The sequence below is a fragment of the Corvus cornix genome, chromosome 4 (genome assembly GCF_000738735.6).
Source record: "Corvus cornix cornix isolate S_Up_H32 chromosome 4, ASM73873v5, whole genome shotgun sequence".
In the NCBI taxonomy this organism is placed as follows: domain Eukaryota; kingdom Metazoa; phylum Chordata; class Aves; order Passeriformes; family Corvidae; genus Corvus; species Corvus cornix.
Window position 1 is genome coordinate 16,415,487 of NC_046334.1, and position 27,691 is coordinate 16,443,177.

The following is a 27,691-nucleotide window of genomic DNA, read 5'->3' on the forward strand; positions in this document are numbered from 1 at the left end:
CTCTGCCTCCATTAAGCACTGAGCATCTGTCAGCACTGAGCTGGGATTTTCAGCCCTGCCTGAACACTCAGCCTGTAGAGTTAATGAGTTCTTGTAACTCCTCATTTCTGAGAGTCTGTGATGTTTCCTTTGCGAGCTGCTCAACCGTGGGAGAATCAGTCCTTTTCTCTCCCATTTGCTATGGACAGGTGTGAATGGTTGTTTCCAAGCCACTGGTTCAACAGCCTGACAGGAGCTCGGGATGATGAGAATTAAAGCCCAGCACGGTGGCTGCACCAAGTGATGGAGCAGAGGGCACAGAGCATGGTAAGGCTCTAGCATGAAACACTGACTTAAACAATGGCTGAAGGAGTAGCTCTGGCTTGCCAGAGGTTAGGAATTTGCATTCCCATTTCAAGCACCAGGCATAAGCCTCAACAACAGGGGAAGGATGTAGAGGGGAGGATGGGAAAGATCTCACCTGATGAAAGCTGAGAGGCAAGTCTGTGCACAGCAGAAGCAGTCTTCTCCTTTCCAAGAGCTGGCCTCTTCTTTCCCCTTCACCCCAACTCAGGGAATGGGAAAGGAGGAGAAGAAACCTTTGTCAGGGCTTGAGGCCCTGGTGCTAGTCCTTGTGGAATATGTAACTCAGTGACTTCCAGCACCTTGTACCAGCAAACAAGCTGTAGTTAAGGACAGTATCCCTACTCATGAAGGCTGCTTCAGCATGTTACTACAGAATTCAAAATTAAAATATTTGCCTGAAAAGGCATAGACAGAACATAAAAACCACCCTACCTGAAAATTCAAGAGATGCAGTGCAACAAATAAATAAATTTATTCTTACATTTTTCTTTTTTTTAATAACAGTAGCAGAATAATTGCAACTAGGTTTTTTTTTTTTTTTTGGTCAAGTATGTACTTTGCTTATTGATATTTGCATCCAAGGTGATCTACAGCTACAGCTTTGTTTTATATTTTTTTAATCAGGTTCCTCTCGGATAGATAGAGTGACTAAGTACTCAGAGATACTAAAAACTTATTAGGTGTGTAACACAGTGAACTACTTCACAGTCATAAACATAATCCCTAAAGCAAACACACAGGAAGACTGTTTTGTTCATAGCTGGAGTTCAGAAGAAGCCTCATTTTTTCTTTTTGGCATCTTGCTATTTCAGTCAATAGAAAGTAGAGATTGCGTTCTCCACTGTTACCTTTTCAAAAAAAAGCAGGTATAAAAATTACTCAGTAAAAACATACTCTCATATTTCAACATAGTTTGTATGCCAGTTTCTCAAAGACTGTTCTAGAAAAGTCAGCTTTGTTCAACCTAATATAAGAAGAAGGTAAAGTATTAAGAGTAACAAAACTGCACAGTAAAAATAAGAATGTCTGTAGCACGTAGTGGTTAGCTGTAAAGAACTGAACAAAAGAAAAAGCCTCCCTAGAAGTTGTAGACCTACATAGCTACTTTTCATAGAAGGTGTATTTTCTACCACAGCCTTGATTTTTATTACTTTATATTTTTAAAATAACTTAGAATAATAATGAGTTTGCCTGCCAGCAGCCAACTCAAAAACACATTGAAAAAAGAAAAAACACCCAGCCACCATTGCAGTGGTAGGGAGAAATTCTCCTCAGCAGCCAATCTGTTGTGTCCAGTCCTTTCCCTTCTTAGCAATCCCAAACTTCGGGGATATATTCAGCTTATTAGGAATGGGAGCTCTTCAATGCAGACTTGGGTTTCACCGAAAGGAATGGTGAATACTTCACCTCTGTAATCTCCTGTGAGTCTTTGTAGCAGCTCTGCAGTCCTTGTAGCAGCAAGCTGCAGCCAAATGAAAGGAAATAATATTCCATCCAGCTGTGAAATGATTCACAGGCAGCATCTGAGATCTTCAGATGATTCTCAATCAATACTTCAGCCTGAATCCCAGCTGAGTGGGCTGTGATTTTATCTCATCTGTTAGATGGGAGAAGCTGCCTGTTTGTTCTTGAATTAACTTCTTTCATCTTTGCTGCGGTGATATTGCAACTGACTGCACATCTTTCATCGTTCTGAGTGCCACTCAGTGCACAGAAAAATAAACCAAGCCGTGCCCCCTGGCAATCCATGTAGCACAGCAACAGCAGATGTGGTGTGCTCTAGACTCTGCCCAGAAGCGCTGACCTGGAAGGCAGAGGGAAATGCAAACGGGTAAGGACAATCATTAGAATGATGTAAATCCTCTCAGACGGAGTGGCTACAATAAGGAAGCCATGAAACTGAGATTCGTGTTACTACAGATTCTCATCTTGTCACCCTGTGTAATGTGGAGTGTCTGTGCCCTGATGTAACTCTCTTCCTGTCTTCTCCTCAAAATGAGTGAAATCAATCAGATGGAATTGTTACATCCCCCTGCCTTAATGGCTCATGCATCCTTCCACAATTAGCAAAATCAAAGAGTTGATGAGGCTGCATTCCAATGGCAGAAGAAAAGCCAAAAATAAGATTTTGCTGAATATTTTTTCCCCAGCCTGAACTCTAAGTTGTTAACTGGTTTCATTAATGCATTTGCCCCAGAGTGATCTTTATGCAAATGTCAGCCCTGTCTGAAAGGCTGGTGCAGAAAGGGATGCAGTAGCTGTGAAAACATCTGTGAGGCATCTCTGCATAGTACTTGTGAGGAAGTGGGGATTTCTTGGAGTTTAGAAAGTATTTTCTTCCTTCACTGAGTAACGCAAGAATCTAAAATACAAAATTCCTTATTCTAATTCCCATTTCCTAGGGAAAAGAAGGACTGAGAGGGTTTAAGATAAAGACCGATTGTTCTATTTTTTCCAAGAGTCCCAGATTGGAAGGGGGATTTACAACCATGCTGTGCCCCATCTGTTGAAACACATAACATGCCATTTGGTTTTAACTGCTGGATGCTTGCTGTGTATCCCATTCTATTTATTTATTGATCTGGGTAACCTCTGACACAAACCTTAGTGTCTTCCATCTGTCCTTCTCAACGTGGTTCTCGGGACTTTCACTTTCATAGGAAGCCAAGTAAAGTGCTGCAATCAGAAGCAAATACATTATGTTAGGCCCACTGGCATTTTAAAATTTGCTCTCCCTGCAAAGCAGACTGAGTTAAATGAAGCAGGCATGCATTATCCATCCCTCAGATTAGGGCTTCAGAATCCCATTAGGAAGTATAGCATTGCTTATAATTGCACCCAGACAATGCTAACAAACTGTGCATGAGAACAAAGACTGCCCTGAGGGGGGAAAAACCAACCAGCAGAAACTCAAAAGCACAAGGAGAAGAAAGCACTCAAGAGAAAATAAAATGAGCCCAGGGACATGGTGCTTTGTAAGTAGCCAGTGAAGTCCCTGTTTTCTTCCTTTAAGCAGCACCCTTTAGTGCAAAGTATCCTGAAAGTCCATATAAATACATTTCATATGACATTTAGAGGCACCACACCAATTTAGTTCATTCTATTTCAGAATCAATGTTGATTCTCACAGATTATATGCACATAAAAGAAAAATCTTATCTTCTCTGTCATTTGTAAGGGAGGAGCATTTTTTCTTGCCAGACAGAGATGTCTCAGGACAGTCTTTTCTCACTGTGAGGAAGCCACAATTTAACATGGAAACAGATTAAGCAGCAGCCAGTGACACCATCCCTGCAGGAGCCCAGAGTTCCTTACCATCATCACTGAAGACTGGGACAGTGAGCAAGTACTGCAGAATCTTCCAATCCCTTTCAAAAGGACACTCCACTTGCTTCCATGTCATAAATTCACTGACTTGTTTTGCCAATTCCCAAAATTTCTGTCAGAAGATGAAACAGAAGAGGTGCTATATATTGAACAGCATTGCTTACCCTGAATATTTTTTTAAAAAGAGGAAGAGATCTTGGTTTGGAGACCAAAGCTTCAATTGCCCTTGGCTTTTACAATAGAATTGAACATGATCTAACTCAACAACTCAGTTTCTAACTTTTGTGTTCCTGTTTCAAACTGCGGTAACTTCCCACTCCTTCACCTTCTTAAAACTGCTGTTATTTGGGAATACAAATACAGTAGATCATGAAGTGCACTTAGTTTTTTTCAAGGAGCTGGTAACACTCCTTATGCCCAAATTTAAATTTTGATGATGCTCATGCTTCTTGTTTTGCAGTGACATACATCGTGATTTTCACATCAGATGCTTAATACTGACATTTCAAAATCCAGATGTTTCCTGTCAGTCAGCAAATCTGAAATGCTCTATTTTCTTGCTGGAAATTTATGCCAAAAATAAACACTCCCCATGTAGTGTTCTGATGTCATTAATTGATAAACTCTTTCAATAAAAGTTTAACATGCCTCAAGTGCACACGGATTCCTTGAGCAAAAGGACATTCCAGCTCATTGCGCAGCCTAGTTTTAGAACCTTTAGGCTAATTCAGGCCTATGACTACAACTGAAATGTACTGCACATTCGTGTGAATGACCCAGGCTTCTTGAAAACTGAAAGCACCAGGAAACAAATCAGATAACAAGCATGAAATATGGGGCAGAAGACCTACTGGAAGACAAGAGAGTCAAAACTCCCTCACTGCTCTCTATCACGTTTCTCTTCAGAGACAATCTGAGACTTACATGCATGAAAATACTGCCTATGTATCTTGACAAAGGAGGAACATTTTATGTGAGGAAATCAAAGATAAGCCCTAAAATACTAATTTAAATGATTTTGTCATTAACTGCAACAAACCTGTGAATTGAAATGTTGAGATGAATTTCAGAACTGGGAAGAAGTTCTGGCTTTTTTTTCCCCACTAAAAAAATTGTGAATATTGAAAGTTTCTATAAACACTTCATCTTTGATAAAACTGCTTTTTCCTAACTACCTCCCACCTCCTCTGAGAAGTAACAGATATACTCAAATTCCAGGCTATGTTTGCTCTCCCAGATTTCAGCAGAAGTTGGACTGTGATCTGCCTCAGTTTTCTGTTAAAGGGGCTGACCCTGTATTAAAACCCCACTCGGTGCTCTACTTACCTCAAAATTGACATGACCATTTGGAAGGCGATTGGCACCACCCTCATTGAGGAAGTAAATATCTTTGATCAACAGGCTGAAGAAAGGAATCACGATCTAGGAAAAGAACAGCTTTATTATCAGTCTGGTCCTGAATCAAGACACAATGGTCTACAGAGAAAAATGAAAGGAAGTTAGGTGATACAAAAGTTAAGCAAACTACTGAAGGACTAAAGTCTCTACAACTCTCTTTCACTACAAAAAACTGTGCATTCACTACATTTTAAAATACAGGTCTCTCCAGAAAGTCCTTCCTTCATTTATTTCTATGCCATGCCCCTCTTGTTTTCATTTTTTTCTTCTTCCTTGTGGATTCCAGGAGATAAATGCTCAGAGGAACCTATTTCATACACGTAATTCCTGTAGGGTATCTCATAGTGTAGCTTTCTCTCTTGACAGGACTTGCTTAGTAAACGAAAGCAGATGCACATTGAAGTAGAGCAGGGAATATTGGGGTAGCAGCACAAATGGTTTTTGAACTACACTTCCCTGAGCTCATGCCAGTCATGGAAACTTGGTACTGACTGGCTTGCAATGAAGCATTTCCTGCCAACTGAACAATGTATTTTCTCTGGAGAATGATGGAACATTCTTACTTTCTTAAAATGGTTCTATTTTACTTTTTGTCCTGTGGAAGTTTTCACAGCTACACATCCTTGTTGCAACTGGGGATGAAACAAATACCACTTACTATTTCCATGGAACACTTCACTGCACCACATTTCAATACCTGTAAGTTCTTTCTTTGGAGTCTTAAAACTGACTTTCCTCTGAAAAGAAGTAAGCCTCTTACATTTAAATTTCTGGTACTTTGAATGATATGTGAACAGATCCTTAGGAGTCAGAAAGACATTCCATGTATAACAACAGTACAGACTAGCAGACTGCATGTGGATTTGCTTCATCTGCCTGGAGTGTATTCCGTGAACTCCAAGATCACATTTATTAAACCCAACATGACGTCCTAATATCATAAGGAGTTGATGAGCAACTGCTTCCAAGTGGAGAGCAGCTAGGAAGCGATTTGATTCATTTCCACAAGAACTACCACTGAGATGCTGCATCTAAAGACTGTACACAGGAAGGCAATTCCAGAGCTCTGTCTAGATTTGAGGTTTAGAATACCTTTTATGAGTAAGTTTTAAAGTTTTTCAGCATTAAGCCATGAATTACTGAAAGTTTAGCACAAGTAGCAGCGATAAAAACAAATTACTAGCAACCTCACGTCAGTCCTTAGCCTTTCCATTTGTGTTATGGGTTTGTGAGATACAGGTCTGTGTCAAAAAAAAAAAAAGAAAAAAGAAAAAAAAAAGGCTAAGGCTTATTTTATTTAATAATCAAAGCAATCATTTAACGTTTGGACTTCCAGTCAGCACCAAACTATCTGGCAGCTTTTTACAAGCCCACCAGGGGTAGAGTTGCCGAGAATCAGAATTCCAGGATGAAGGTTTACCACGCAACTTAACAAGCACATTTCCCTTTTTCCCTCTGCCAAGTCATGTGCAAACACACCTTCTCTCTGTTGCTGTGGGCTGTCAGGGACCTCTGAGTGGCTCCACGCAGAGCAGTTCGGTAATTATAGAAATTGCTAGAAGGGTCCATCTGATGCTACAAGGCATGAAAAAATACAAATAATGAGATACACACAATCCTTTTTCAACTGAGCAACTCTTACATAGGAAAAGATCTTCTGAACAGCCCCACAAATACAGCTTGGCAGAGGACTGCAGCATCTCTCTATCTGCTCATTTGATCAGAAGAGAATTTCATTTTTAAAAATGTCCATTCAGCACAACAAGGGATCCAATACAGAGTCTCTTGGATAAATCATAAACTCTTACAATGCTGCACTTGCATGATCTTTGACCAAAGTCTCTACTACCTGAAGGTAACTGTCAATCAATTTTTTGTTGTTGCTATTTTTAGGAGGTGGCTTTGGGAATTAAAAAACTCAACCAACCAAACTTCAATTTTCTTCTTCCAAATCAGAAGAGCAGCAGTCAGCTGGATAATTCTTACTGTATCTCCTAGAATATCCACTAAGAGCACAAAGATACTAAATGAAATGTCATAACAAAACCAAACCCGCATTTTAGAGCGGTTAAAAGTAAAATGGTATTAGCAGCATCCTGTCCAAATATTAGCCAAACTTACCTCAAGAATATCAAATTTGGCTGTCTTCACTCTTGCCCAGGTTTTCTTTAATCGAGACACAGGACTCATGTTCATGCCAGCTTGATATAAGAGAAAGAGATTGTTGGAGTATTTAAAAGAAAAAAATCTTTCAGGTAGCTAGGACTAGTAAGTATTTCTAAAGCAAAGAATCTATTACCAATAACAAATATTTTCACCAGACCTACTCAAGAAACCAGAGTAATTGTTTTCTTTAAATTCCAAAACAACGTTGGAAACAAAATTTACATCTCTTACAGAATGAAAGCTCTAAAAAAATGCTATGACATTTTTTAATGTGGATTTGATAAAGCATATATATACAGTAGAAAAGCTCAAATGAGCATTCTGAACACCATCTCTTACATACTTCATTGAAAACTACACATTAACTATGAAGAACAAATAAAAAATTCCCAATGTTTTCCTATCAGATTTAAAGGGGTGTGGAATTTTTAAAGTAGTAAGATGTGATAGAAACAATGGAAGACATCAGTTCTCCATATTACAGGGAAAGTTACTATTCCAATTTAGCAATTTAGAAGTTGGTTTAAATAACTAGGGATTTAAGTCTCTGAAGAGTTGCAATGAAAACTTTGGTTTATACCAAATTTATGCTACACACATAGCGCTACAACAGTGTTGAGCAACTTCATGCTGCTGACCAAGCTAAGCAGTAGACTTTTGTGTGAAGCACTCTGCTTCCTTTATCCAGATTCAAACATGGATCAAATAATATCTCCGTGCACATACTTACAAATAATAGCCATTAAGGAATTGAAGTTGCCAATGTTAAAACATTCCCGTGCCACATCGATGAAATATTCTATCACTCTTGCTCTGTGCTTCTTCTTCACAGGCTGCAAGAGATGCATTTGTAGGGTTATGCTCAGCAGGAAACAGCACTCAGACACATCCCCCTGTTAAAAGTCTTTTCCATATGTACCACAGCTTCACACTGTCCTTTACGTGTAGAGGAAGCCACACCACCGTGCTCAAAAGCATTCAGGACAGCAAAGACAAACCAGATCCTGGGCAGGCAGAGAGCAAGGACAACAGGCAAAGAGGTTTTGCCAAGAAGAAGGATATGAAGAAGAGCAGAGCAGAGCAGAGGGTCAGCCAGAGGAGAGAACGCGCCTCAATTCACAAGGGGCTTTCAAAAGAGAGAACAGCAGGCCAGACACACTCCTGCACCAAGAAGGGCTAACCCAGAATAAATCACCACTGTCACACGAACAAGGCTGAGGCACCAGTATAATGCTGAAAACACTGAACTTATTTCCTCTTCAGATGTGCTCTGACGGCATCCAAATGTGAACAGTCACAAACTGAGCGAATGAAAAGTCCAAAAGGCACCAAATCTGAAAAGGCTTCACAGTTTTAGATTACTAAACAAAACCTTTCAGCACAAAAAGTCCTTGCTCACCATACAGATTTCTGTTGCAACCAAGTAACTGAGCCTGTTAAACCACTCCACATAGGCTTCAAGATTGCGAGTCTTCTTTCGATCTCCATAGCAGCTCTATGGACAGAAGAAAAATAGCAACTTTTAGCACAATTTTTGTCTTTTCCCTACGAGACCTTTTGGCTTCCTGCCTTGCCATTCCCAAACACTGTCAAGTAACCAGGAATAACTCAAATTACCCAAACTGACAAAAAGCTTAGAGGGAAAGCAGCAGTGATAGTATTCAAGCATGTGTAACTTCCTTCTGAGCTGGTGGCCAGTAAAGCACCCGAGCAGGCATGTGGAATCCACCATGTGCTTTAAGTCCTACCAGGATGCTTTAAGGACCTAGGAGAGACTTAAGCAAACAATCAGGGCTAAGTATCTGCATAACGCTCCCTTGAATATGAACACTGTTTCAGTCCTTACTCCTGTCCCACTGATAGTGTAAATACAACACTAAGGTCTCTGCAAGTGCAGCAGGAAAACAGAGGCCAGGCACATTATGTTTGGCTGTTGATGACATATGGACATACTGCATCCTAACTTTGGGAGATCAGCTATATCATTTTGATTGGATTCTCCCTTTCCTGAGCAGTGCTATTCTGTATCATCTTGGAATCATTCCCACACCACATCTCAGGGCTGCATAAAAAGGGGTGGACAGGAGTTTCAGTTATCTCTGTCTGCAAAATCAGTTTCAGAGACCATCTGACTGAACATCAAACTGTAAACTTGCATCATTCTATTCTGTGTGTCATTTTAAGTTAATTCAAGTTTTAATGGACTGACTTTGTCACAGTTTATTTACAGAGGTTAAGTCATCTTGAAAAACATAAAAATTAAATAATTTTGAAAACAGCACTCAAGGAGATGACAACTCCATCATGGCTGGTTAAAAACACTGCATGTTTGCCCTCCATCTCACATAGATCTAGAGCCCTCTGCACCCTTTTTGCTATGTCTGCTCTGCCTGCAAACTGCCCCATGTGCCACTTGGCTGCAAAGAGCTCAGTTTACTAAAAGGAAGAATAGGTGTTGAAAATGAATAATGCAGAAGCCAAAGTTAAACTCAGCCTCTTCCAACTGTAGGCTGCATACACAGCCTGGGGAAAACATTCACAGGATTAAGTTCTCCCTTAGCTTAAGGCCAAAAACCCAGGAAATGTGTTCATTTAAGTCAGTATGTTGGCTGAGCTCTGGAGCTTCAGGAATTGTCCTCCAGAAAGAAAAAAAAACATTAACAAAATGTTTAATGGGAATACTAAAGCTTGTTTTCTACTGATCCTCATTTATTGCTGGACCTCACTTCCAGTTCATGGTGCACCTGATGGTAAATGCTGCATTTCAGAGCTGCTCCAGATCTGCCCCATTACCTTGTCATTACTCAAAGGATCCTTTTGCACAAACGCCTGGATAAATTCTTCTGGTCCAATATAATTGAGTCTCTCCTAAATAAAGCAGAGAAGCAGCCAAGTCATATTCCCTGTTTACCTGCACTTCAAAAAGGGGGAGGATGAAGTCATCCTTGGGAGCATAGTAACTCACAAGCTCTATGTGTGTCAGCTGCTGAGCTAACACATAGGGATCATTGCAGACTGTGATTATGTCCCTCTGGATGGACTGGGGCTTGGTCTTTAGGAGCGTGAGGCGATCTGTGGATGTGGTGGCATCAATTTTTGCAAGCACTTCCTCGTACTGGGTAACTGCGGCCAGCTTCCGAATCAGGTTCTGGAGGAGCTGCTGCACGTTCTTCCGGTACACCTGCTTTAACATCACACAATCAGAAAACACTTCCAAAATGTGAGAAGACAGCATTAAAGCCTGCATGACACCACAACAGATGGATTCTGATACCTGTATTTGCTGTCAACTTATATGCTCTATTATGTGAATTTGTAATATTAATGTTTCATCAGGCCAAAAGGAATCCAGCTGAGGGTTTAAACAGTGATTGTCTCACAGGTTCAATATTAACTCAGCTGGCTCAAGGAACAGCAGAAAAGATGTGTTCAATCCACTTCCTGAAAAGTACCAACCACCACTGGAGGAAATACAAGAAATGAAAATACTCCATCTTCTCCTGCTTAAGACCACAGAAAAAAACTAAGTATGTGGCCATTCGGTGATGAATAAAAGGCCTGCTTCTCTCTGCACCAAATCAAGACCAATTTCACTGAAGTCAGAGTTAAAACTTCCAGTGAATCTGAGGAAAAGGAGAATAAAACCATCTCTCTCTTTCACCTTTGCAGGCCTTTCCATGTAGTGATTTAAGTTAACAGGAGTGACAGTTTTAAGTAGGAGCAGGACTCAGCTCTTAAGTAGACAGATCTGTGCAACCAAGGTGGTTATGCTTCCAAATTCCACATATCATCCTAAAGCCATTAAAGCAAACCCTAAGTGGCTTCAAAAAGGATTATCCAAAATCTATCGTCTGCACACTATAGTATGATCAGTCCAAGGCAGAAATATTTCCTTTATTCTGAAGAATTTGTCCTTTCCTCCAAAGCTTTTTCCAAATATGATGTTTTGAAGTAGCAATGTTAGTGTGGTGAGAGGTTTTTTGTTGGACTCTTACTGACAGCTCTTAAAAGAACTGGAGTACAATAATTCAGGAAGTGGAGTAAGAAGCTGTAAGTAGGACTGTAATGAACAGGAGTAGGAAGCTGCTTCTTTTGTATCCTTTACGGTAATGACTCACAAAAATCCAAGTGATCTGTAGAAAAGCAAGGTCAAGGAAGTTGCCATTTACTGTTCCAAGCAGTTCACAATAGAACAAGTCAATTTACTGCAGCACTTGCTTTCACTTTGTCTTTCTAAAGGAAAACTCAGTCAAAAAACCCTCAAAGCTACAGCTAGAAAGGATTTATAGTTCTCTGCAGAGTAAAATTGCTCCTTTTGCACATTTTCTAGCAGCTTTGTGTATCTGCCTTTCACTTCACTTTCACTGTTTAAACTGTCTGCATTGCCAGAAACTTCCCTGCAGACAACCCTTCCCTCTTCTCATTTCACTGTTCCATCCACCAACTCAACTTCCTCCGGGCTAGACAGTTCTTTTTTTGTGAGCCAGTGAGTATTTTTCAAGTGGGTGTGAGCCCTCAATCTCAACTACTTTGCCTTGAACTGAACTTCAGTTTCTTACCTTGCTATGAAGGCTATCTACAAACAAAGCAGCCTGGCACCCCTGGAATGAGGGCACACCTCTTACCTCTTCCCAGTCCAAAGCTCCCTCGAGCTATCCTGCAACCTTCAGCTTGCACATCAAATTGGTTCTCCTTTTCATTGGTATTTCATACTGCTTCTCACTCTCTTGTCCCATCTTTTTTCATCCCTCCCCACTTTCACAACATCAAAATGTATTTCAGCTTCCAAATTCAGTTTGGGTTTGCTCTTTTCCACACTTGTGTACAGCCTCTCAAGACCTTTCCAGGTGTTTGGCAGCACTCTCAGCTCCTCCCAGTCCAGCTTACCTCCACGCCTGTTAATGTGCTCTTTGCTGCCTCATCCACATCATTACTCAAAGGCTTATATAAGGAATACTGGTCCCTGAGGAACACTGGAAACACAATGGCAGTTAGCAATTGCTATTTGTGTTTATGGTTCTTCCAAATGCCACTCCAGTGTCTTTTGCAATCGTAGTATTATGCCAGCTACACAGGATCTGCTTACTGAAACCTCGTTAATTGCCTTTCCACTAAGTAAATATAACCCTTGCCTTTTGGCAGAGTTTATTTCAGTACTTAAAAAACAAGCATCAGTTAAGCAGCAAATTATTTCATAATACCCACGTGGAACTTTACTTCCATCTGAAAAGTGGGATTTAGAAAAAGGTCAGGTGATTTCCTTTTGTGGTCCATCCACAGGAAGGAATATGACAGACTTCCTCTGAGTTGATACTTTAAGCTCAAGACAATTCTTTCTGGTCCAGTCCTCTTTTAGAAATTTCTCCCCAAACCTGCTATAACTTTTCCATTGACCTACAGGTCAAAGGCCCGATTCTAATACACCTTACTCAAGAAATGATCAACATTGATAGGGATTTCTCAGCTATTGTCCTAGCTAGCTTCTTCCAAGCAGCATCACTAAAATGACAAACACTAACATCCACCAAGTTGTGCCTGTCTGCACAATGTTGGATTATGCTGTGGGCTTAGGGAAGGAGAGAACATTGCCCATTACTTTGGAAAAGATCTGCTTATGCTTTATGGTTTTGTCCTAGGCTTAGGTACAGACAGAACTTTTTGCCTACCAGCACCTTCATAATAAATTTTCTTAAGCACCCAGAGCCACACCACGTTATTAACAGCACTGTCAAAGCAGTAAAAGGAATGCCTCTTTATCCAATAACTTTGTGTGCAGACAACTTACCTCATCCCCACTGGTTATTCTTTGTGCCAACTCCTTTAAGTTCCTCATCATTCTTTCATCTCGGAAATCATAAGGAAAAGTCTCTGTCCACTCAGTCAACAACTGTAGGATTTTTGGTGCAATTTTTTGTGTCCAGTTCTATTTGGGAACAGTAGTGAGGAATGTTACATGTAACAGCAATGCAGGAAATAGCTAACTCAAAGGAAATAGAATTCTGTTCTGGAGGACACTGCGGAGCATAAGGGTAAGAATGTCAGGTAAATTTTTGAGCTTAACTTAATTCAGCATTGGATTACAGGTCAGAGCCAATGGTCATGGAAGCCAATGAAGAGACTCTCATTGGCTTAGCTGACCTGGAAATTAGGCCTCAGGTGGGTGGAAGTGACTCCTGTCATTATCAGGAGCGTCTCAGCGCAAGGCATTGATTAGAGTTTCCACAACTTATGACTAACCACCAACAAAGAAAGTGCTAAATTTAATTTGTGCCAAGACTTACGTATGCACTACACCTTATAGTGAGAAACCTTTGTACAGAGAGAGGGAGTGGTGGTGGGAGATGTGGTGGTGGGAGATGTGGTGGTGGGAGATGTGGTGGTGGGAGATGTGGTGGTGGGAGGCTGCCTTGGGCATAGTGACCACTAAATGATTTTTGATTCTCAGTGAAGTAAGGAGGGGGGTCAATAAAACCTCTGCCTTGGACTTTCAAAGGGCAGATTTTGGCCTGCTCAGGATACTGGTTCAGAGATTGTCTTGGCAAAACAAACAACGCAGCAGAAGCAGCAGCCCTCATGGAGGACAGACTGGGCAGTGTGGAAATTCCCCATGAATCTCAGCGAATAAAGAGTCAAATTCTAGCTGCCTGTGTTGGGTTTTCAATCTGTTCAATCCTGCTGAGGACTCTCTTGAATAGCAGCATTTTGGTTTGGGCAGGGATCTGGGAAGCCCCTGAGGGTGTGGGATCTTACCTTGTCCAGGCCAGGCTCGCTGAGTCTCTGCTGCTCAATGCACAGGTGGCAGACTTTGGCCATGAGCTCGTATGGGTGCATGAAGAGACGGGAGCTGAGAAGGAAGGTGAAGATGTACGTCCTCTGCAAGCAAGAGGAAGACAGAGAAAGGCATAAATTACCAGCATTTTTTATATTTTCTCGAAATGCCTTCCTGAAAAATCTGCTCCTGATACTTTCCTATCTGCAGAACAAAACTCTACATGTGGCTGTGCCAAAAGCAATTACTGCAGAGGTAAGCATTTAATTTAACACTTATCATTGCTCCAGAACCAGTATTATAAGTTTGTGCTTGAGCCAAGTTATGCAAGATTAAACCAAAACAAGGCAGGGCAGAGGTGGTTTAGCTCTCCTATTGCACATAGCCTTATTGCAAGCTCATTACCTGAAATTACTCAGAATAAAATTTAAACTCTTCTTCTCTTGCTCTACAGTAAAGCTTTAGCTCCTGGTTGAAAGTGGAGGGAACTACATAGCTTAATTTTACAGAATAAAAATCAGTAACTCATTCTGAGGTTACAAGAAGCAGATCCTTATTTTGCTTTGTTTTTCCATATATCATGATTTGAACTCAGTGTGAGATGGATATTCAGAATATCCATTCCACGTTCCTCCTTGCCAGTAGTTACGTATCTATGGCACCCACTCTAGAAAGACTCTACAGTGTTATGGCTCTAGAAACTTGGAATAAATCATCATGTTTGACCAAGCAGTGTCTGAATTGCTACATATTTGAAGTTTACACTAAGCATTAATGGACAAGCTCTAGCTTAAGCACAGTCCTGTGCTGCTGTTAATTCTGATCCAAGTTAAAAAAGATCCTATCTTGGAAATGTGAACAGATCTATGAAATAACAGAAGCTGAATATAAGCAGAGTTATGTCTTCAGCAGGAGCATGTCAACAAGCAGAGCTCCAGTTTCATCACCCACCAGTTATCCCCAACTGCCCTTTCCTGCCACCTTTTGATATCATTCTTTTTTATCTTCTTTTCTAAGAATTATAGAAAAAGTCTCAGTGCATGGGTGTGCCTAGAAAGGCCAATAATTCTCAGATGACAAATGTCCTGTTCTCACATCCAGCCTCTGCTGATCCCAAATAGTGTGGTACTAGTCCAATGTTTTGGTTGCTAATTGCACAATACAGGTGGACCTCAGATGAGCAACGGGAAATGTGCATCAAAAATTGCTTGGTTTTGCAATAAATACTTTCATTCTGTCACAACGGTGGTCATGCCTTTCTTTTCAGCTTGCCTGGCAGATTTTTGAGGCTCAGTGGTACACACAATCCATCAAGCATCAAGCCAGTCTAGGTGCATGCTTTATAAATGAGTCACCAGGGTTGCTCACCTTACAACAGGAGTAATAACGCATTCGACTTCCTAGGTTAGGTGAGTTATTGCATGCTGCACTCAGGTAAAGCACAAGTTATCTTATCACTGCTGGGCAGCCACTTGAACCCTTTCCTTAGCCATTGGATGTGACACATTCTGCTTTTGCTGCACATGGGAAAGTTCCCCTTTAGGAGATGCATCAGGCTTGGCCATACAGTTAGCTGGGTGTGTAACTTACATCAGGATAATAATCCACATTTGGTACTAAGTGCTGGATCAGAGCTTCCAGAGACCCCGACAGGAGATTGTTGTCGTGGTAATAGAGCCCTCCACAGTTGTCCTCTTTTGTCTGATACAGGTTCCTGTTGCAGCCGCTGCTGTCAAACATCGCTGCAAAGGGAGGTGTCTGTGGCATCTTTCCCTGAGGAGACACACAAAAGAGATAAGGGATAATTCACAGAAGGTACAGTGTAAGGGGTTTTCTATCTTCCAGAGGTAGTACTGCACTAGGAAGAAAAGCCAGTGTCACACCATGGGTTACTTGCAGACTGTTTTCAAGCCTGGAAAGTGCCAACACAGGCTTTCATCACTGCCTGTCACAATTGCCAGGTGCTTCTTTTCTATCTTGCTGTTTCTTTATTAAAGGACACATAAGACATGCAGGCTAAGAGTTAGAAGGAGGTACAAGAATCCTGACAGGCTTTGGGAACTCCGACTTTCATAAAGCTTTTGGGGATGTGGCATAATGGTCACTGACAGCTTTGGGCAAATCCTGACAATAGCTCCCAAAGAGCAGCACTCTGATGGGGAAGTGTGTTCAGGCTGTCCCAGGCTGACACCCCCCCCAGCCAGTACAGAAGGAGACAGACTGAAGTGAAGCCCTGAAGGGGTTATGTGAGAGGACAGTCCCCTTTATGCAACACGACAGCCATGTAACTGCAATCCCACACCTCCCATTTCCGAACTCCACCCTGGTAAATTGGTGCTTGGTTTTCCCAGTAACACTGTGACAGGTGTGATCCAGGCTAAAGCCTGATGCTTCAGTGCATCAGCCTCCACCTACCCTCTGAGTGGCTCTACGGAAATTTTGGAAAAACTTGCCTGTGTACAGTTGCTTACCACTGTTGTCCAAGTTCACCAATGATATAAAAGATGAGACCAGACTCAAGAGTTTTGTTAAATCTTCTCCCCAAATATTGTGAAAATGTGAAAAATCCAGCCCTGTGTTTTCTAGCTTTAGGAAAAATAAAGCAATTACTCATCAGTCTGCATCTCAGTGCCTGTGGAATCAAAATGTCTTTCCAAGGAAAAGATCAGTCAGTGCTGCAGGCTGTTCAGTCATTCAGAGCAGTGGGTGGGCAGCAAGGGGCCATGACCACCCAAGAGCTCTTTTGGTAATGCAGGATCTGAAAAGGCCAAAAGATAAAATCTCTCTGATTGCTTGAGTGTTGAGTTATAAACGCCTTCATTCTCCCTCCTTCTCTGCTTTCTGGGAGTAGCAGTTCTTGTCAGTTTAAGGAACTTAGGTTTTTATAGCCTCGATGGCAAGCTAAGTTTGTGCCCAGTTTTAACCACTAATATGCTGGTTTTAACTCTCCTGCAGCAGTTACTGGGCTGTGGGTGCTGATGGGCACTCAGGGAGAGACAGAAAAACTTTGCTTCCAATCCTCCTTACAACTTAGAGGCAAGGGAGATCAAACTGAGAGGATGATATCCACACGCTGCCGTGCTCATGTGTTGACAGAGCATGTACGTGTGCATGAGAAAAGCATTAACGCCGCTGAGCCACCATTGTAAGTGCAGATGCTGTTTCTTTTCTCTCCATTGTATCAAATCCTATTCGGGAAAAGGCTCTTTAAAGCCATAGACCTCAGCAAACACCAGCCTGTGAAGGCACCCCGTTTTGAGAACAGCTAGTGATGTGACAGCCTGGAGATAAATAGCGTGCTGCCATCTGTGTGCTCCCCAACCCACAATAAAGCACTTTTCAGAGTGAGCTCGGTGGAGATGAGAAGCTATTAAGCTATTAGCCAGATTCCTTAGCTTGGACCTGAAGCACCACACAGACTTGCTGCTGCTGCTGGCAGTGTGTCCAGACAATGGAGACATTCAAACCAGCACAAGCCTGAGTGGTTCAGTAAATAAACAGTAAGAGAAAGCCGAAAACAAAGGCAAAGGACAGTGGAGAGAGCCTCCTAGACTACACGACCTGTGCTAATCCCACCTTGAGAGGTGCCAAAAGATACCTGCATCAAAATGGGAAAGACTGAAAAGTCTCCATGTCTGAAAAGTGACATTAGACACTCTGTGCAGCTGTTCAAGCAGCGATTCAATTCCATTCATCCCAGTGATCTGGGAGAAGAATGAAGTAAATACACGTGCCACAGCCCTAAGAGTGTGAAATGCAGCTCCGAATTTAACAGGCTCCTGTACCAGAGAGTTCAAATTACTGGGTAGGTGAGGTGCAACCCTACCACGGCCGTGCTCTGCACCAATAAAGTATTCTGATGCATAAAGACTCCTGGTCTTTCAGGTTCCTTGCAAGGCTAACTCAGTTTAAGGAACAAAACGTTACTGAGGAGCTGACAGGAACCTTCTGCAGCATTTCCTAGGTTTTCATACTGTGTATGTAAAGCCAGAGACTTGAACCAACTCCAAAATATTCTTCAGTCCACTGGCACTGAGAGATGTCCTGTTTGCACCAAAATTCAGAATTCTTTTCAGCTACAGTGTATTCAGTCAAAACACAAGTGGCAGTGAACAGTGTGTAAACACTGCCATCCACCAAACATTTGTAGCACTGTAGCTCCACGGTAAGGCTCCACAGGGAAGTGAGAAAGGCTGGTCTGCATCTGCAAAACAACTTGACATCAATATTAGCACTTGTGAAAAACCAAGGAGAGTAGTTGTTTCAACCCAGATCTCGTATTAACCAAAACAGCCCAATTCAGGGTGAGACTGGAATCTGCAGGGGATTTAGCCAGATCTAGCCAGAAATTTTGATTCCATGCAACCCTCACCACAGAAATCAGACATGTTGGAGACACAGAATCACCTACTGACTCATCAACAGGAAGGAAAAAAATCATCAGGCCATCAACAGATGTACAGATTTGTAACCATAAAATAAAATTCTCAGAAGTTTGTCCCAAAGGGTACATATTGTCTCACTTGTATGTTATGTGTTTCTGGAAGCTGCTCGACAGAGAGGGCTCAGTCCTGCTTTAGGGAGACACCAAGTCGTGGTGATGTTCTGTATGGCCAGAACTGGATTTCACTTGGAAATGAACACGACACAGGACATGCTCTCCATGTGATGAAAAGGGATGATATCGAAGTGTGACAGAGATAAATACAGCATAGCCAACGGGATGATTCATACAACACATGTGCTTTTCCAGCATGACTCCTTTATTATGTTGACCTTGACTCCTCTGCTGTATTTTATTTGGAGGTGGAGACACAAAGCAGCATGCTTAATTCTAATTAGAAGCTTCTTTGGCTAAAGCTTCAGCCAAACCCTGCCTTCAGAATAACTTGAGTGGAACTGAAATTTGGTTACAGAGCAGATAATGGTCCACAAATCCATGGCATATAGAGCAGAGGGATCTTGGGACCTAAAAATATTGTTGATAAAGCACAGCAGGGCAAGATCTGATGAGCAGGAATTGGAAAAAAAGACACGAAATATTCTCCCAGTGAAAAACATCCTGGCAGTTAAAAACTGGAACTTTTTAACTGGGCTTTGGAAACATTTGGCTATCAATCACATGGAAACCCACTTATCTCTTCCCTATTTCTTTTCTTTTTTTTTTTCCAAGAATGAAAAGAGTGGCTTTCTTTTTTTTATTTGCCTATTTTTTTTTTTCCATTAAAGATCCGACTTGAAGGAAAGAGCAATGAAATAATTTCCTGGCTTTACCAGTGATCCTCTTGTGTGACAGAGAAGTCAATAACTCTGCACTGTGGAAAGAAGAATACAACATTTTTTCTGCATTTAATATCATTATGGAGAACATGACACCTTGGGCATTGAGGTCCATATTCTGGCTTTGAGTAGCCTCTGACAAGAAAGAAGTCTCAACCTTCCCAGTAACAGCACTGTAAATAGGAAGTCAGAGCCAAAGACGATGTGCTCAAACCCCCACCATGTCCTGCAGGAGTCAAGTTTCAGTTTGGCAGAACTAAAGGAATCAGATGTAGCTTCCAGGCTGCCAAGTGCTTGTCCAAACCTTTATGTTCAGCAACAGGAAAAAAAAAAAAAAAAAATCTGTTTTCTACTATAAACAGTGGAAGGTTGCATTGGTTTGTTTTCATTTATATTAAAGAGCTCAGGCTGCACATGAGATTCATACAACAAAGCCAACAATATGGAAAGCTTGTATCCTCTATAGAAGCACCCACTGAGAAGTTCAGTAGTAGCCATAAAAGGTGCCTTTAAAGCCACTGCCAAACGTTTTCAGCTCCTCTGTTTGTTAGGTACAGTTTTCTCCCACACTACATCCCTCAGGCAGAGGAGTGGTAGGAGTCCCAAGCCACACCTTCCCTTAAAAGATGCAAACTTGAGAAATGCAATTACATCCCCTCAGAGCTGTTCCCTATACAATCAGAAACCCTTAGCCACATTTAGCTGGTGATTACCATCCACCATTGTTATTAAGGATGCCATCGTAAAACTGAGGCAGGGCAAAACAAAAGACTGACTTCCTGCAGGAGCCGAGTTCCAGAGAGGGCCCTCATTATCCCTACTCTTTCTTTTGTTAGCAACATACCTACAGAAACCCTTCCTGTTGTCTTTGACATCTCTGGCCAGACTCAATTCTAACTGGCCCTTGGCTTTGTTAACCTCATCCCTAGCTGTCTGTACAATTCCTCCGTATTCCTCCGGGCCTGCCCCCGCTCCTTGCCCTCCCTGGCCTGCCTCTCCTGGAAAGCCTACAACAACCTTCCATTCCAGTACTCCAGCCAGAGCAGCCACCCCACCACGTCTCCGTGATGCCAGCGGAATCACGCCCATGCAGGCACCTGCACGTCTCTAATTCCTCCTGTTTGTTCCCCATACTACTCGTGTTTGTGTAGAGGCATCTGAGCCAGGCCCTCGATAAAGCTGCCTCGCTGGCCGGAGCAGCTGCGATCCTTTCACCCAGGCTGCCCAAAACAAACGCGTACCAGACACAGAGGCCACCCACCGCATTCCACACAGCTCTGCCCTGTGTGCGCTCTGCTCACAAAGCTTTCGGGTTTTTTGCACTGAAAGGTAAAGGGAAATTCTACAGAGCCAAAGCCACCGAGGAGATAAGAAACCTGAAAAACTCCAAGATGGGTGTTCCATGTGCCTTACTTGCAGAAATTAAGATCACAGAACTATCCCAGCTCAAGCCTTCTTGCTTCCACTCTTCGTGAAGAATTTGCTATACAATTCTCTGAGTGTGACTTCAGCACCAACTTCAACCAATTCCTTCCTAGAATTACTTCTTACTTCTAATATTACTTATTACTTCTTATCTTACAGTTCTTATAATAACTGTATCTTTTAAGAGGCAAGAGTACAAAATATTATTTCATACTCACACAGGAGATGAAAAGAGGAGTGATATCAAGAGGAAGATTAGGAACCTCTCCTAAGGAATCCACCCCAGAGGAACAAGAGGACCAATATTATCCATGCTGGACAGTGGCTTAACAGTAGAAAATACATCTTGCACAGTTGCTGGTAGGGCAAGGAAAGACCTGAGGTAGACATAAGAAACCCGACTGAGCCGTAAAGTACTTTTTGGTTCTCACTAAAACAGCAGAGGATGAGCAATTTTGTAGTTTTCCAAAAATCACCTGAGCAACAATAGCCTGCAAAGGAAAATTAAAAACCCTAGTAAGCAAAGAATAAACCAGGAACTGAATTTCAAGTAGAGGCATTTTCCCCCTGAATGTGCATCTTTCTTGGGTCTATAAATAGACCCAGCCAATGATGTGGGAAGGTCAGATGCAACACTGCTGACTGATCATTCGCGTATGAGAACTTTGGCACAGTAATTAAGTGAATCCTGAATGACTCGAAATTAAAGTCCTTGGATTCTGAACTGCAAAGGTATGATGGGTATGAATACATTTGTGTGTTTACTTGGGAGCATTAGGAACGTTGTGGGGGGTTTAAGAATGCCTTGAATTTCTCCAAATCTGCAAACTTAGTAAAAGGGAAGGGAACAAACACGTTCCTCTTTGTTGCTGATGTGCTGCAAATCCACGTTCCCTGCTTAAGCCCCACAACTCAGCTCCCCTTCTATCCTCTCTCATCCTCTTCAGTGGGGCAGAAAGAGTGAGTCTAGTGATGCTGAGGGTGGCTGTGACAGCACTGCTGCAGTGCCAGACAAGCACATGCAGGCAGACTGCCTCACAGCAAAAATCCCAGCTGCAGGAAAATTACTCAGTCCGCGGCAAGGACAGGGAATGTGCTCCTCCCAAATAAAACACATGATACAATCGGTCTGTGTTGCTGGACACACAAAAGTAACAGCCTCGAACCACATGACACTGGAAGGCTACCACACCTATAACATATTATTTCTTAAAGCACTTGTCTCTTCCCATGACCACAATGCTGCTGAGATTTCTATCTGTAGGTTAAAACTGAGGAGGCCACAATTATTTAAAAAGATATGAAGCATGCTTCATCACCTTTTTAATCAATGCACTTGATTAATCTTTTTGTTAATTTCATTTGTAAGTTTAATTTAATTTTAGGGATATTTTCTTCATCTGGATGGTGTCCTTTTGGCATTTGAATGCAAAATAAGTATTTTCTCATAAAAGTGTGGGGTTTTTTAACCTTGTACATATTTTGGTAATCCCAGTTTAAGAAGAGAAGTTTAAAACATGAATAAACAGGATAAGTATCTATTATAAGTGACATGATGGATTAGCACAGCAGTAATTAAATGTCAGAAGGCACAAGAGATTCTAGAAAAGTTCAGTACATTGCATACTCCATAGTGACTCCTGCAAAACTTGAGGGATTTACAGAACGAATGAAATGGAAAAAGAGGCACAAGAGTCTCAGGCCAGCCAAAGGATTCAATGAAATATCTCCCATCTTAAACAACAGACAACACATACAGCTACTCTCTTCTACCAAAATTTATGAGCAGGCAGCTGGACTGAAAGCAAGGAAACCAATACAGGGATCATATTAAGAAACAACTTCTCCTTCCCCTCACTGCAGAATCCATTTCTGTCACAAAAATTCATAAATTTGGACTGTCCTCCAAGCACTTTGTTTAAAATCAAACTAATGCACAAGCCTCAGTCCTGTGTGTTGAATTTTGTCCCAAATCAAACACCATCAGGAAAGGCAGACAATCTACTGGCTGGCCAGTGCAAAGTGTTAATAATTTGGCTGCAACTGCTGATGGCAAAATTGATAGCTTTGGCATAAGAGTAGAAGTGTATTAAATGCAAAGAAAACACAAGAATGCTACTAAAGCCCTACACTTCTTTACATTACTGAAGCAGGGTGGGGATTTGAGAAGCACAAAGCATTCCACTTATTGCACTCAGTGAAGCATAGAACAGTTTTGCCATTTGCTCTATTTGTACTTAAATATTACAGCCTTAAAAGACTAAATTCCCACCTCTCTACTCAGCCAGCTGCAGACTGGTTTGTCAGGGCTGCCGTCCACCAGCAAGATGCAGAGCTCCACAGCCTGGAGCAGTTCACCATCCCAGCTCCCACACTGCTGAGTGGCAGCTCCTCAATCAGCTGATGGATTGCTGTAGTTCTGAGCTCAGGAGTTTGAAGGCAAGTGAACAGTGGCGATGTTTTACTCCAAAACATCCCACTGTAAAACGAGTGATTCAGCAGCTGATTCAGGGCGGCTGAGATGTCCAGGAATGGGGCGTGGGGTGGGGTGGACAGATGAGGCCTGTGATGCCATCCATGCTATGCTACCCCCACCATGAATCAGAACTCTGACATGAGTCCTGTAGCTCTGTATCTAGAGAGTTCTGCACTCTGCATCATTTCTGTAGCATGCTTTGTGCCTCCTGCGTACTCCAAAGTGACGAAACTGAAATTTGATGTTTTCAACAGAGATGGGAGAAGTTTCCTCTACACTATCACCAGAAGAGTATCATTGTGGTATTAGACTTTCACTAACCTTGGGGAGCGTGATCCATTCTATGTGGCAGGGATGTGAACCCTGGGATGTGACAGGGATGTAATCCTAACCCACCCCAGGTGATCAAAGCCGAAAGACCCACCTTCTCTATCTGCATGGTCAGTAGCTAAGTGTGGGTCTGGGCCACTTCAGAGTGATAACCAGCTTCATCAAGAGCTGGTCATGTATCCATCCACAGTCAACAGAAAAAGCATTATTTCAGTGCTTAGACCTGGCAGCTGGTAGTTTGGATCTGCTTCTGACTCTGCTACAAGCTCCTCACGTGGCTTTAGTCAAGTCACTCAGTTTCTCATTACTGCATTCCTCTGCTTGACACTATAAAGAGGGATAAGTATGGGGTTATTTCCTTTCATTATGCACTAAGATCTTTTTTCAAAAGGTGTACAGAAGGTGTATCATATAGTACTGCCAGGAGCACAGTACTAGCCTTAAGCATGAAGCTCTCTTGACATGGTTCCTTCTTCAAATCTGAATCCTCATCAAATCTGAATCCCCAAACTGTTGCTCTTTGCAGATATCCATGCTTGGCCTTTTGGTGCAACCTACAGTACACTTCAAAAGAAAACACCTTTCCCTTTTGTAATCATAATAGGCAGCCAAGTTATAATTTACAACAGCAAGCTATAGTGGTGTTAAATAACAGTACTAAATTTCATTTAACTGTTTCTTCCTAAAACCTCATTGCCAAATGTCTCTTTGCCATTTAGATGATGCAGAAAAAATGCTGGTTTTAAGGCAAACAATTAATATAATCTTTTTTTTCCCCAGTTGCTGAGTCCTTATATTTCCATAAATAGTACAGAATTTTTACTGACACTTCAACATACAGCAGGTTGAAAGCAGTATATTTACATTTTCTGCAACAGAAATACTTCAGTTAAAAAACCACCAACACAACAACAAAAAACCCACTTCCCAATGCCTAGATTGAAGATAAAAATGGATGGTTCCACTTCGGCAGTTAAGAAAGGAAGTACAACTCCGTATCTGCATCAGTTAGACTTTGCTCACACTCATTTATATCTAGGCTGGGTATCAGCCAGTGGCTTCTAGAACAGAGCTGGGTCTGAGGTACAGAAGGCTTGTAAAACAGTCGTCCGCAATCAGCTTGACTGATTCCTTGGGGAATCAAAGAGAAGCACATTATAGCCAAAATGACTGAAAAGTGCTTTTTCCCCAGTCTGGGCAGGGCCATAGCAGAAATCTCCTCCCCTCACACGCTGCCACTGCTGGTTTGTGTCAGCCTTTGAGACCCAGCAGCAGTTCCCGTGCTCGACTGAGGGTGGACCCTTGGGCTTTGCAATCGATGGTCAAATGCTCCTTGCCTGGAACAATTACACTTATTAAGTCACCACCCAGTAGGTATGGTATTGAGCAAATGTACACCACGCTGGGCCATGAAAAGATCATTGCCAACATGGCCTAATAGTGTCTGAATCCCTGCAGGATGTTTAAGGGAGGGTCAACTCTAGTCCTGATGGACAAGTACTGTCAGTTCAGCACGCTACATTCATGCAGAAAGCACCTAGCCTTGTATCAATGAGAGCAATTATCTCAGAGAATACCCCACTCCCCAATCTGACTCAAGCTGATTTATCCTCTGTCTTACTCCTTATGAATCCAAATGTCTCACTGTGCTGGATGACGCCGCCTCACAGCTCCCAGGCTCCTCTCTGCAGGTGTATTATCTGGTATTTCTGGCCCTATTTCCAGATGTGACAAGAAGCAAGCTGAGTACCCGACCCCATGGGAGGAGCAGGTGATCTGGGGAACATTTTATTCCGGGAAGAAGATGCATTTTAATGAATCAAATCAAAATAGTCAGAATGCATGGACCTGAGTCATGCAGTGCTATTCTGGAGCCGCCTAGGGAGAGTGAGCTGGATTGTTGTCATGATCCTGCACATATTCCATTTAGAAATACAGCCATACTAAATGCCCCCCATTCAGGTTCCTCACTGTAGTGATTTAGTTTTTTAATACTACTTCTTACAGCAGCTAGAACAGAGGAGAAATTAGCTATAGCTTTCAGCTGGAGTCTTTGCCTCCTGTTTGTAAATTACGTATTGTCTTGCTGCGGCTGCAAAATGCTCTCTGGAAGTTTTGTTTACAAGCTCATTTTCTATCAGTGTTTACTAGATGATGTAGCTCAGTCCCTCATACCCATGCCAAACAGAGGGCACTTGTCAGTGCTTGCAGAGTACACCTGTGTGTTTACTAACATTTGGAAAAAATGCTTAAGTATGTGCAATCACAAATTCTGCCTCCTCCTCTGAAATGCAGGCAATCTATCCCAACCAGCCCCAGTACGTGTCATTACCCCAGACCCTTACAGTGATGTACAGCACAGACTGGCAATATGATCCACACAAAGCTCCTTCCTGCCTTCACCCCACGAAAAACTCACTTTTAAACCACCCAGTTACAAAAGTACAGCCCCACGCTGTCAGCTTTTCCAGTTCACGTTCCTTCATTGATGCTGCTCCTGGCTTGAACTGTGCCTGTCACTTCTGACACAGTGTGACAGTAGCTCACCCCGCAGACCATGAACAGGTGCCGTGACTCTGCAATCCCCAAGGGCTGTTTAGATAACCCACACAACTGGAGCACAGGCAACAACACACTGTGCTGTGCCCCAAAACCTCAGCAGAAAGAAACCACGCAGAATATAAACCAACATGGATTCAGCGCACCATACAAAAAAAGCTTTTTACTCAGTGTCTGGCACAGCTGTGAACTTAACCCCTGCTAAATCAATAACTTCTTTCCTCTTTTACAACGATTTAACAAATCCTACAGTGGCCTGTTTCAGTCCTGCTGTTCAAAGAAGTGATATCCCCACTGCTTATCCAAAATCAGAGCTTGGTCTCACCTATCAGTTCTCTCCAGTACAGCTCATCAGTTAGCTACTTGTCTTGAGTATATTTAGCATCGATTTTCAGCTGATTATCAGCTTCTCTCCAAGGCATCTCATTTGGAAGCTGTAAGATAAGCCTGAGGAAGCCATACCCCAAAAAGCTATTCTCAGCTTTCAAAATAAAGAGACAGCCTAGGGACCCAGTCCTGCCTGCCCAAATCCCAATTTCCCACAGATGGCACGTCATCTCAGCCCACCAAGGCAGTAATCTTACTGAAAGCAACCCCCTCAACATTCCTCGCTTAAACATAGCTGCCCGCGGTACAGAGCACCTCTTTGTTCCCGGCTCTTTTGATTTTTCAGGCCATTCTTGCCCTTTGAGAGGAGTCAGCCCTGCTCTGCTCTGTTCAGGGGAACTCCCCTGAAAGAGTTCCTCACCCCTCTGTGCTATATTTAGCTTTACACACAGGCAGACTGGGAGGCACTGCTTGTTAGGGCTGCCTTAGTTTACAGTCTGGACTGAGCACGACGAGCAACACGCTGGTCTTGGGTCATTTAACACTGATTTTGGGTCATTTATCAGTCCTTACTCTCCTCGTACCCCTGAACTGCTGCCACTTCGCACAGCGCAGGAACCTGAGTTTTACCACAGTTAACACTCATCAGATACCCAGCAAAAGACACACACACATCCCGCCCACACACCCATTTTACTCAGCCCTACAAACACAATCAGGTAAATCGGTGCTTTTTTTATGCTTGCCATCCAAGAAAAACAGCAATCAGTTGAACTGATGGGCTTAAAGAAAAGCAGGGAAAGCTTCTCCAAGGATTATAGCCACGGAAAAAAATTACATCGTGCAGTTTTAGGACCCTGTTCTATCTTACTACAGGGAAGGGGACAAGGAAAAGGACCCAATCACTGCACCGCCAAGTGCTTCTTCTGCTGGGTTGAAGTCTCTCTCCCTTCCCCAATATGCTGATTCCCAAAAATGAGCAGCTCTGTCTGTACAGAACTGGGTAGCCAGGAAGGAGATGAAACACCAGGAGGAACGAGACCGTCCTGCCGGGGCTGGCAAGAAGAAGACGCAGATGGATAAATGGATGGACGATGGACCGACAAGACGCACCGCAGACTTGCGGACTGTACCTGGAAGTGGCCGCAGGCGCTCCCGGCCCCAGACGCTGCTTTATGGCTCTCACGCACGCATCATCCACAGGACAGGACAGCAGAGCTCAGCTCAGTTCGGCTCCCCACGGGACAGTGCCGGCGGCAGGCGGAGCGCCGGGAAGCGCGGCTCCCGTC

General features: G+C 42.5%; 1 protein-coding gene across 4 annotated transcripts; it reads right to left on the bottom strand.

Annotated features, from left to right (window-relative positions):
• Positions 1–695: 695 nt before the first annotated feature.
• RASGEF1B (RasGEF domain family member 1B) lies at positions 696–27,691 on the bottom strand. 4 transcript variants are annotated; one of them, XM_019293427.3, is made up of 15 exons: positions 27,536–27,691; positions 20,929–21,087; positions 15,596–15,778; positions 13,987–14,109; positions 13,022–13,159; positions 10,202–10,420; positions 10,030–10,104; positions 8,636–8,731; positions 7,967–8,069; positions 7,192–7,271; positions 6,550–6,645; positions 4,999–5,094; positions 3,661–3,784; positions 2,949–3,021; positions 696–2,149 (listed from the first exon to the last, which is right to left on the bottom strand). In XM_019293427.3, the coding sequence occupies exons 3-15, from the start codon at positions 15,770–15,772 to the stop codon at positions 2,125–2,127; spliced, it is 1,425 nt and encodes a 474-aa protein (XP_019148972.2). In that variant the 5' UTR covers positions 15,773–15,778; positions 20,929–21,087; positions 27,536–27,691; the 3' UTR covers positions 696–2,124. The 4 variants fall into 4 exon arrangements, with proteins under 4 accessions (XP_019148972.2, XP_010410231.2, XP_010410232.2 ...); XM_010411929.4 differs by lacking the exon at positions 20,929–21,087; XM_010411930.4 differs by lacking the exon at positions 20,929–21,087 and having other exon boundaries at positions 10,202–10,417; positions 27,536–27,690.

What these genes read in the sequence shown, in the direction of transcription:
- RASGEF1B (XM_010411929.4), bottom strand. Translation starts at nt 15,772, where the DNA reads ATGCCACAGACACCTCCCTTTGCAGCGATGTTTGACAGCAGCGGCTGC. An exon ending in CCAAATTTGATATTCTTGAG is followed by an intron (nt 6,646 to 7,191) that starts GTAAGTTTGGCT and finishes CATGCCTTGTAG; the next exon opens with CATCAGATGGACCCTTCTAG. An exon ending in ATGGTCATGTCAATTTTGAG is followed by an intron (nt 3,785 to 4,998) that starts GTAAGTAGAGCA and finishes ATCTTCTGACAG; the next exon opens with AAATTTTGGGAATTGGCAAA.